At 40.0% G+C, this 12,371-nt stretch overlaps 1 protein-coding gene across 1 annotated transcript; it reads right to left on the reverse strand.

Annotated features, from left to right (window-relative positions):
• Positions 1–10,189: 10,189 nt before the first annotated feature.
• On the reverse strand, positions 10,190–10,760 carry NXPE4 (neurexophilin and PC-esterase domain family member 4). Its single transcript, XM_090267345.1, is given in 3 exon segments — positions 10,190–10,329; positions 10,332–10,550; positions 10,553–10,760. Coding segments are annotated over 3 exon segments (567 nt in total).
• Between the last annotated feature and the right edge of the window lie 1,611 nt (positions 10,761–12,371).

The following is a 12,371-nucleotide window of genomic DNA, read 5'->3' on the forward strand; positions in this document are numbered from 1 at the left end:
GGCAGGAGTCGAGCCTTGGCACTGGTGGATTAGAGAAAAACCATCTGGGAATGACCTGTTTAGTGAGGATAGTGGAGGAAAAAGGGACGAAACGGGATTCTTGACTGGGGCGGCTGCCTGAGCTGCGGCTGGAAGGACACAAAGGCTTTTTGGCGACCACAGGCTTCCCCAGAGGGGAGGCAGGAGGAAAGCGGATCTCTGCCCTCTGGCAGAGACGGGACTTGACCAGGTGGAATTGGCGCTGGAAGACGGGAGACAGCGTGCTGCTGTGCATGTGAAAACGTAATTTTTCCTTTGTATTTTTCTCTTGTGAACTGCGGAGAGCGGGGGAAAGTTTGGGGGTGATAGGACATTCTTGAGGAGCACAGGTGCAGAAGTGCGCTTGTCCACTCCCCAACCCTCCCCTTGGGTCACGCGGGCGCACATAGGGAAATACCCTCATTCACTAAAACAGGTGTGCAGGGCCACGCATCCAGGTGCCCCTCGGACACACTCCAACACACATAAAATCAGTGCCCCAACGGGCGCAGGGAGGGCCCACTGGACATGCAGAAGACTGTGTGCAGTCCCCCCTGGCCAGCTCCAGTGGGTGCTGGGCCGGAGTGCATAGCACTTGCTCAGGCTCTGCTCGTGCCCTGCCAGGCGGGTGCGGGACGGCGGGCGGCTGTGGCAGGGGAACAGCGGGCAGCAGCGACTCACAGACACTCACTGCTACTGAGCACAAGTGTCCAGGGCCCAGCACTGGGAGGTGAGAGACCAACTCCCGGACCGAGGAGCGGCAGGCCTGAGGCTAAGTCCCCGGCTGCCTTGGGCTCGCATGGGCATGCAAGCGCAAAAGCACCTTGCCGGCTTCAGGAGGCCCCAATTGCTCACTTCCACTGTGCCCAAGTGTCTGGGGTCCCGCCCTAAGAGGCAAGAGACCAACTCCTGGAACGCAGCGCGGCAGGGCTGAGGCAAGCTCTCCGGCCCACTTGTGCACTCACAGGCGTGCATGCAAGAGCACCTCGGCTAGCTCCAACAGGCACCAAAGGAACATGCCACGGGGGCACACCACTGCTACAAGGAACAGGAACCTCTGACCCTCCTCATTAGACGAGCTGTACACACATAAAAACAAGACAACACAAAAAGGCTGAACTGACATCTCTACAAAAGAACTCAAGACAAAGTGGATAGAGTGACTTTCAATCAACTAGCGAGAATGAAGATCCTAACAAAGAGCATCTGAAATATAACCAGACAGCATAAACAAATGACATAAAGGGTACCCCAAGAACAACAGGCTCATGAGATCAAAGAGACTGCACCACTGAAAACCCCATAAAGAATCTCATACCACAGAGGTGGGAAGTCAAAGAAGACAAACCCCCCCCCAAAAAACATAAGAAGAATCCAACATGGTAAGACACACAAACAACCTCTCAATGAAAAGAAAAGAGGAATCCCCAGAAAGAGAAGTAGATGGAATAGACATAGCCCAAATGTCAGACACGGAATTCAAAACAATGGTGGTGAAGAAGCTCAATATACTCGACAACCTTAAAAACAAATACGACAATCTCCAAGGAAGTTACCAACAGCTTTAAGAAAATTACAGGGAACTTGCAGAGAACTACAGCAGCATAAAAAAGGACATAGAAACTATTAACAAGAACCAGGAAGAAATGAAGAATGCAATCTCTCAACTGAAAAACACAGTAGAATCAGTCAAAAGCAGACTAAACGAAGCAGAGGATCGAATTAGTGAGTTAGAAGATAATGTAGAAAAAAATTCTCAGACAATACAGCTAAATGAAAAAAGATTGAGAAAGTATGAAGAAGCAGTAAGGGAATTACAGGACAGCATAAGGAAAAACAATATCAGAGTTATTGGAATTAAAGAGGGATCAGAAGAACAAGGAATAGAAAAACTGATAGGAGAAATAGTGACAGAAAATTTTCCCAACCTTATGAGAGAAAAAGTTATGTAAGTCCAGGAAGCACAGAGAGTTCCAATAAAGAGGAACCGCCCCCCAAAAAAACCCACTCCAAGGCACATCATAGTTAAAATGGCAACATTCCAAGACAAAGAGAGAATCCTAAAAGCAGCAAGAGAAAAAACAGCAAATAACATACAAGGGAGCTCCGATAAGGCTATCGACCAATTTCTCAACAGAAGCTCTACAAGCCAGAAGGGAATGCTCAAAAATATTTCAAGCAATGAAAAACAAAGGCCTACAACCAAGAATACTCTACCCAGCAAGGCTTTCATTCAAAATGGAAGGTGAAATAAGGAGTTTCTCAGACAAAAGAAGACTAAAAGAATACATCTCCACCAAACCATCATTGCAAGAGATGCTAAAGGGAATGTTCTAAGAAAAAGGAAGAAAAAAAAAAGAGGAGAGGAACAGAGGTACAAAGGGAAATGAATAGATACATGTCAATAATAACCTTAAATGTAAATGGATTAAGTGCTCCCATTAAGAGACATAGGGTAATGGAGTGGATAAGAAAACAGGACCCACATATTTGCTGTCTACAAGAAACACACCTCAAAACAAAAGATTTACACAAACTAAAAGTAAAGGGATATAAAAAAATACTCCAAGCAAATGGACCGGAAAAGAAAGCCGGGGTAGCAGTCCTCATATCAGACAAAACGGATTTCAAAGCAAGGGCAATAAAAGAGACAAAGAAGGACATTTCATAATATTTAAAGGAACAATCCATCAAGAAGATATAACACTGATAAACATATATGCACCCAACATAGGAGCACCCAAATACATAAAGCAAATACTAGAAGACCACATGAAGGATATCAACAATAACACACTCATAGTAGGGGATTTCAACACTCCATTATCAACAATAGACAGATCATCAAAGCAAAGAAACACCAAGGATATACAGGCATAGAACAACACACTAAACCACATGGACTTAACTGATATATATAGAACTTTTCACCCCAAAGAAGCAAAACATACATTCTTTTCAAATGCACATGGGACATTTTCAAAGATAGACCACATGATAGGACACAAAACAAGCCTCAACAAATTCAAGAAAATTGAAATTATATCAAGCATCTTTTCAGACCACAATGCCTTGAAACTAAAAATCAACCTCAGAGAAAAAAATCAAAGACACCCAAACTCATGCAGAATGAATAACACGCTATTAAACAATGAATGGGTTAACAATGACATCAAAGAAGAAATCAAGAAATTTCTAGAAACTAATGATAACACACAACAGCCCAAAACCTATGGGACACAGCAAAAGCAGTCCTAAGAGGGAAGTTCATAGCAATACAGGCATATCTGAAAAGGATAGAAGAAGCTCAAATAAAAAATCTAATCCTAAAGCTACAAGAACTAGAACAACAACAACAAACAAAGCCTAGGGCAAGAAGAAGGAAAGAAATCATCAAGATCAGAGCAGAATTAAATGACATAGAGACTAAACAAACAATCCAAAAAATCACCAAAACTAGGAGCTGGTTCTTCGAAAAAATAAACAAAATCGACAAGCCTCTAGCCAGGCTCATCAAGAAAAAAAGAGAGAAGACCCAAATAAACAAAATCAGAAATGAAAGAGGAGAAATCACGACTGATACCACAGAAATACAAACGATAGTAAGAAATTACTACAGACAACTGTACGGCAAGAAATTTGACAACCCAGAAGAAATGGAAATATTTCTAGAAACATATAACCTTCCAAAACTGAATCAAGAAGAAGTAGAAAGTCTCAACAGACCAATAACAAAGAAGGAAATTGAAACAGTAATCAAAAATCTCCCTGCACACAAAAGCCCTGGACCGGATGGCTTCACAGGCAAATTTTACAAAACATTTAGGGAAGAACTAACTCCTACCCTCCTCAAACTATTCCAAAAAATCCAAGAAGAGGGAAAAATTCCAAACTCCTTTTATGAAGCCAGTATTACCCTAATCCCCAAACCAGGTCAAGACACAACAAAGAAAGAAAACTACAGGCCAATATCACTGATGAACATAGATGCTAAAATCCTCAATAAAATATTGGCAAACAGGATCCAGCAATACATCAAAAAGATCATACACCACTATCAATTGGGATTCATCCCAGGGATGCAAGGATTGTTTAATATTCGCAAATCAATAAATATAATACATCACCTAAACAAAATGAAAGACAAAAATCACATGATCATATCAATAGATGCAGAAAAAGCATTTGATAAAGTAGAATATCCATTTATGATGAAAACACTCAGCAAAATGGGAATAGAGGGAGCATACCTTAACATAATTAAGGCTATATATGAGAAGCCTGAAGCCAACATCATACTCAATGGACAAAAACTGAAAGCATTCCCCCTGAAATCAGGAACTAGACAATGCTGTCCACTCTCTCCACTTCTATTCAACACAGTGTTGGAAGTCCTAGCCACAGCAATCAGACAAGAAAAAGAAATAAAAGGCATCCAAATTGGGAAAGAAGAAATAAAAGTATCACTATATGCAGATGACATGACAGTATACCAGAAAACCCTATAAACTCCACTAAAAGACTATTCGATATAATAAGTGAACTTGGCAAAATAGCAGGGTACAAAATAAATATACAGAAATCAAAGGCATTTCTGTACACCAACAATAAAATATCGGAGACAGAGACAAAAAAGAAAATACCATTTACTATAGCAACAAGAAAAATAAAGTACCTAGGAATAAACTTAACCAAAGAGATAAAAGACCTATACACTGAAAATTATGCAACATTGACAAAAGAAATTAAGGAAGATACAAATAAATGGAGGCAAATACCATGTTCTTGGATGGGAAGAATCAACATCATCAAAATGGCCATACAACCCAAAGCAATTTACAGATTCAATGCAATCCCTATTAAAACACCAATGACATATTTCACTGACGTAGAACAAATACTGCAAAAATTCATATGGAACCAAAATGACCCCGAATAGCAAAAGCAATCTTGAAACAGAACAACACAGCAGGAGGAATCACGATACCAGACATCAAACAATACTACAAAGCCACCATGATCAAAACAGTCTGGTACTGGCATGAGAACAGACATATAGATCAGTGGAAAAGAATAGAGAGCCCAGAAATAAACCCAGGCCTCTATGGTCTACTAATATTTGATAAAGGAGGAAGGAACATAAAATGGAGTGAGAAGAGCCTCTTTAACAAATGGTGCTGGGAGAACTGGACAGGGATGTGCAAAAAAATGAAACTAGACCACCAACTTACACCACACACAACAATAAACTCAAGATGGATCTAAGACGTAAATGTAAGCTGTGACACCATAAAAGTCCTAGAGGAAAATTTCAGATATCCCACGTAACAATATCTTCACGGATACATCTCTTAAGGCAAGAGAAATAAAGAAAAAAATAAACAAATGGTACTACATCAAATTAAAGAGTTTCTGCTCAGCAAAAGAAAACATCAGCAAGATGAAAAGGAAACCAACCATATGGGAAAACATATTTGCCAATGATATTACAGACAGGGGACTGATCTCCAAAATATATAAAGAGCTTATACGACTCAACATCAAGAAAAGAAACAACCCAATTAAAAAACGGGCAAAGGGCCTGAACAAACACTTCTCCGAAGAGGACATACAGAAGGTCCATAGACACATGAAAAAATGCTCAACATCATTAGCCATCAGAGAGATGCAAATAAAAACCACAATGAGATACCACTTTACACCTGTCAGAATGGCCATCATCAACAAATCAAGGACTTCTGGCCAAGATGGAGGCTTAAACATACACGCTCGGTCTCCCTCTACAACTAGAGAGGAATTCAACTACTTCAAAAGAAAAGATAACTAGAAATTCCAGAAAATAAAACTACACGGAAGCCCAACATACAAAGTTATATACCAGTGGTGCTCTTTGGGCAGGTACGAGGAGTGAAGGTGGGCGGTGCTGTTAGCGGTAGCACCAGGGACAGCGGCAGGGAGAGCAATCCCGGCTGAGTCGAACCCCGGCAGCTCGCGACCCCAACGCTGGGAAAAGCAGCCACCACATTGCCTAGAGGGAGGGAGGACAGATCCTAGTCTCCTAGCGGAATAACTGCAGGAATCCATCTTGGAATCCCGCCCCCACACAAAGCGCCACAGCACTACAAAATAGGTTGCAGACCGCCAGGGGTCGCTGGGTAGTGATTACAAAGGGCCACAGTGCAGCGAAAAAGGTTGCAGATCGCCGCCGGTCGCTGGGTTGTGACGAGTGCACAGGCACTGCCCCCTATAGCCGGCCCAAGAAAGCAAAACATATCTGTCAAAATGAGGCAGACAACTATAGAAATCCCAGTGGCGCAGCTCACCAGGCAACAGATGAAGAATCTGACAGATGAACAAATAAGAAACCTGTCAGAGGCTCAATTCAGGGCCATTGTTATCAGGTGGCTTGCAGAATTAACAAAAGATCTGGAAAAAGATGAGAAAGAATTGAAAAACACTCATACTGAAAGGAACAAAACCACACACGAGACAGATGGTGAGGAAATAAAATTCAGAGTTCAAATCAACAAACCAGAACATAGAGAAGGAACAAATAGTCAACCAATGCAGAAAGAGGAAACAGGAAGCAAGGAAAATGATGAGAGGATCAGAGACCCCTGGGACAGCTATAAAAGACCCAACATAAGAATAATTGGTTTGCCCGAGGGCGAAGAAGAAGAACTAGAAATTGAAAAGTGAAGATATAATAAAGCAGAACTTCCCAAACTTGGGGAAGGAAATGGATGTACAGGTCCAGGAAGCACAGAGAGTTCCAGAAAAACTGGACCCAGGGAACCACTCCAAGACACATTATAATCAAAATGTCAAAAGTAAAGGACAAAGAGAGAATCTTAAAAGCAGCAAGAGAGAAGAAAAGAATTATGTACAAAGGGGTCCCAATTAGACTATCAGCTGACTTCTCAAGGGAGACCCTGCAGGCAAGAAGGGACTGGCAAGAAATATTCAAAGTAATGAAAATCCAAAACCTACAGCCACGAATACTCTATCCAGCGAAATCGTCATTCAGAATAGAAGGGCAGAGAAAGTGTTTCCAGGACAAAATAAAACTGAAAGAGTTCATTGGATCCAAACCACTATTGTATGAGATGTTAAAGGGACTGGTTTAGAAAAAGGAGGATCAAAACTATGAACACTAAAATGAAAATTGCATCACAAGAAACAACAACAGAAGCTAGGGAATTGAAACAAAGGCAAACTAAAGAGGCAATGAGAGTGGAAAAAGAACTATAGGTATAGGGAGCATATTGTGAGGAGGTCAGCAGGGAGGGGGAAGGGGGAGAGGGAGGGAGATCGTATAGGAATTAAGAAGCATAGTAGGAGGCAATGGAATAGACAGAGAGAGGTTGAGAAGAACTATATGCACAACCAATGGACATGGACTAAAAGGGGGGACAACTGGAGGGAGGGGGGCCACTGGGTGGAGAGGAGCAGAGGGAAGGGAAATTGGGACAAATGTAACACTATAATCAATAAAACACATTTAAAAAAAAACAAATCAACAAACAACAAATGCTGGCGAGGATGTAGTGAAATGGGAACCCTACTGCACTGTTGGTGGGAATGCAGACTAGTGCAGCCACTATGGAAAACAGTATGGAATTACCTCAAAAAACTAAAAATGGAACTTCCTTTTGAACCAGCAATTCCACTACTAGGATTATACCCCAAAATTCCTAAAACCCTAATTAAAAAAAAACTTATGCACCGCTATGTTCATAGCAGCCCTGTTTATAGTAGCTAAGTGCTAGAAACAGCCTAAATGCCCGTCTGTAGATGAGTGGATCAAAAAACTTTGGTACATTCACACAATGGAATACTATGTAGCAGAAAGAAAGAAGGAACTCCTGCCATTTGTGACAACATGGATGGAAGTAGAGAGAATTATGCTTAGTGAAATAAGCCAGGCAAAGAAAGCAAAATACCATATGATATCACCTAATACAGGAAACTAAAGAACAACACAAACAAATAAACTAAAAAGGACAAATAATAGAATAGTAGTCAATAGGGGAGAGGAGGGAGGGAGAGAAGGGGGATAAGTAAGGGAAGGGTCTAGTCAAGGAACGTGTATGGGTGACTCATGGACATGGACAATGGGGAGGGATATTGCGGGAGAAGGGGTGGGATGGGTGGGGGGAGCAATGGGGGAAAAATGGGACAACTGTAATTGAAAAATCAAATAATAAAAGAAAAAAAAAAAAAAGAACAGACATATAGATCAATGGAACCGAATAGAGAGCCCAGAAATAAACCCCAGTCTATATGGTCAACTAATATTTGACAAAGGGAGTAAGAATATGAAATGGAGTGAAAAGAGCCTCTTCAAGAAATGGTGCTGGGAGAACTGGACAGGGACACACACAAAAAATGAAACTAGACCACCAGAATAATCTCAATATGGATAAAAGACTTCAATATGAGCTGTGACAACATATAAGTCTTAGAGGAAGACATAGGCAGTAAAATTTCTGATAGCTCATGTAGCAATATTTTCACTGATATATCTCCTAAGGCAAGGGAAATAAAGGAAAGAATAAACAAATGGCACTATATCAAACTGAAGAGTTTCTGCTCAGCAAAAGAAAACATCAGCAAGATGAAAAGGGAACCAACCATATGGGGAAACATATTTGCCCATGATACCTCAGACAAGGGATTGATCTCCAAAATATATAAAGAACTTTTATCACTCAGCACTAAGAAGACAAACCAATTAAAAAATGGGCAAAGGACCTGAACAAACACTTCTCCAAAGAGAACATACAGAGTGTCCATAGGCATAAAAGAATGCTCAACATCACTAGCCATCAGAGAGAGAGATGCAAATTAAAATCACAATGAGATACCACTTCACACCAGTCAGAATGGCCATCATCAACAAATCAACAAACAGCAGGTGCTGGTGAGGATGTGGAGAAAAGGGAACCCTGGTGCACTGTTGGTGGGAATGCAGACTGGTGCAGCCACTCTGGAAAACAGTATGAAATTTCCTCAAAAAACTAAAAATGGAACTGCCTTTTGAACCAGCAATTCCATTGTTTATACCCAAAGAATCCTGAAACACCAATTCAAAAGAACGTATGCAACCCTGTTTTCACTGCAGCACTGTTTACAATAGCTAAGTGCTGGAAACAACCTAAGTGCCCATCTGTAGATGAGTGGATCAAAAAACTGTGGTACATTTACATAATGGAGTACTATGTAGCAGAAAGAAAGAAGGAACTCTTACCATTTGAAACAACATGGATGGAACTAGAGAGAATTATCCTTAGCAAGTAAAGCCAGGCAACAAAAGACAAATACCATATGATATTACCTAATACAGAAAACTAATAACCGACACAAACAAATGAGCAAAATTCAACCAGAGGCATGTAAACAAGGAACAGACTGACAGTTACCAGGGTGAGGGGAGAGGAAGAGAAGGGTGGGGGGGAGGAAGTGGAAGGGTCTTGTCAAAGAACATGTATAAATGACCCATGGACATGGATATCAGGGTGGGGACTGACTGTGGGAGAAGGTGTGGGCAGGGTGGGGGGAAGTAATGGGGGAAAAGTGGAACAACTGTAACAGAAAAAAAATTTAAATAAAGGGAAAAAAATCACAAAACTTAGATTAAGCTTTTTGTTTGGGAAACTGAGGCCCAGAGAGCTGCAGTGACTTATTCAAAGTTATAAAAGTAATGGCTACAAAGGGATGAAGCCCAGCCTTCCTGAATTCTACTGCATTTTTACCTGGATTTTCCCATATTTCTGAAAGATAAATTTTATCAAGTAAGATTTTTCTCCTAGCAGTAGGATTTCCTATAGGTAGCATAAAGTCAGAGATTTTCAGTGTCCTGATGACCTTGCTTAGAATGGAGAGTTGCCTCACAAGATTTCTCTTCCCACTTGGAAATCATCTTGAACTTGTAGTTAATAATAGAAATAAGAAAATAGGACTCTTTCTTCAAATATTTATTTTACAATGACTATATTGTTCTGAATTTTTATGAATTGTAGAGAACTTTTAGCCATTAGGTGTCTTAACTTCCTACTTGTAATGAGGGGCATGACCCTGATCAAGAAGTGAAGATTATTTCATGCTTATTGGGCGTTCAGAGCCAAACATAGCATCTGGTAAGTCAATGAATTTCAGAGGTTGGTATTACTCAGCAAATGCAGTTTAACAATATATTAACTTGATTTCTGACTACAGATTGAAGTGGGTGGACATGATTTGTGCCATATACAATTGTTATATCCCAGGCATCAGTGATGCCCATGTTGAGATCTTGAAAAATGTCCTTATGGCAAGATACTAAATATAACCATGGAAGTCATTAAATCTCTCTACATCACTGTGCATCTCCCTGATGTGTTCTTCTTTGATGATAAGCATAGTGTCTGGACTTCTGAGAAGAAAATGCTGAACAGCTTCATGCACATTAAGAGCCTTTGAAAAGGGTCTGAAATGCTGGCCCAGAGAAATACCAGTGCTACCCTTTTTTTCTCCTCTAGTTCTGTCAGTTACCTGGTGATGTGTTCAATCTCTTTAACTGAATAGGTCAGTGACCCTATCAGGGGGTTACATGTGTTTTGCCACTGGATGGTGATACTGTTATCAAAATGCACAGCAAGCTGATGTTGAAATTTTCCAGATTCATGCAGATCCACTAACTTCAGGGCCAATGACAAGTATGTAATCCCAAAGTGAAAGGAGAATAAAGTTATAAAGATCATAAAGACAGGAAAAAAGATTTGATGTTTGTAATTGAATAAGTTAATCATGGCTGATTTATTAGAGGTTTAAATGAAAAAATATTTTTTAAAAAGTATTTGAGCAATCGAAATTGTTATACAAATAAGAAATTACATATGCCCCTTGTAAAACCGTGAAGAACATAATGGGCTGGGGATGGTAAGCATTGGAAGATGATATGTCCGTTTTGTAGGTATTGTTTTTGTATATTTTGTTAACTGTAGACTAAACTCCTTTGATGATAGAGAAGGTACTAATTGATGTCTTTACATTTCTAAAAACAAGTAAACCCATTTCCCCAAATACTTTATAAGTTTTCTTAAGACTGAACTTATATGTTATACTCCTGTGTTTCCTTTACATATGCGTATGCATGGAATGCTAATAAGTACATAATCTATAATAATAGTTTTACTATTCATCTGTGAAGGACTTACCAGTTTAGAAAGGATTTATTTGGACTAATATATTTATTTACCTAAAAACATGTACACTCTTTCCTCCCTCTACACACACACACACACACACACACACACACACACTTAACTGCCATGTTATAAAAAAAAAAAAATTCAAGGGGTAAAATGACCTGTTCAATATTACACAGCTACTAAGTGACAGAATTTACACTTAAATTTGGTGTTTCTCCTAATTCTTGTGAAAATAATCAACACAATCTTAACACTTCTGAAAATATGATAGAATATGAATAGAATAAAACCAAGTCATTTCATTTTTTTCATTGTTAATTAGATCCTTATCAGACTATCAGGCCCAGCTGCTTTATAGTTAGAACTTCTGAGGAAAATGTGTATGAAAGAATTATTAACGTTTTGTAACATATGCTGTCTTATGAAGTAAAACGCTACGTTTAAAGTCTTAATCCAGTGAGGTTTGAAAATGGAGATGCTGGAGGATTGGTTGGAGGAAAATGGAAGAATTATATTCTTTATTCTGCTTCCAGCTTATTTTAATTTCCTTTTCCAAAGCACGCTAATAAATAGAATTTAACTTTTTAACAAAATGTGCAATAGATGTTTTGCTACCACAATGTAAAAGATTAGTCAAAGGTGGTGGGTTAACTCAGCAACTCAGTACTTTCTATAACCTAAGAGACCCACTGTTATGGAATGTGATGCTAGAGATTATCACCAGACTCATAATTTTTAAAAAAAGATTTAATTTCTTTATTTTTGGAGAGAGGGGAAGGGAGGGAGAAACATCAATGAGTGACTGCCTCTCACACGCCCCCAACTGGGGACCTGGCTCACAACCCAGGCTTGTGTCCTGACCGGGAATTGAACCTGCAACCTTCCGTTTGCAGGCCGGCGCTCAATTCACCGAACCACACCAGCCAGGGCCAGACTCTTAATTTTATAGATGAGAGAACTAAGGTCCTGACAAGTTCAATAATTTACCAGAGGTCACAATTTAAAATTCCCATCCTGCTGGGAATTCCACTTATAACTTGGATCCAAGGCCCTACTGATTTTTTCTTTTTATTGGGATGCTCAGCTTACTCAGTTTGAGTACACAAATGTGATATCATGTCAGGAAGGCTACAATGGAGCCACACCAGCAGCACTGTTCCC

This window comes from Furipterus horrens, unplaced genomic scaffold (assembly GCF_987537825.1).
Source record: "Furipterus horrens unplaced genomic scaffold, mFurHor1.1.pri manual_scaffold_2, whole genome shotgun sequence".
In the NCBI taxonomy this organism is placed as follows: Eukaryota; Metazoa; Chordata; class Mammalia; order Chiroptera; family Furipteridae; genus Furipterus; species Furipterus horrens.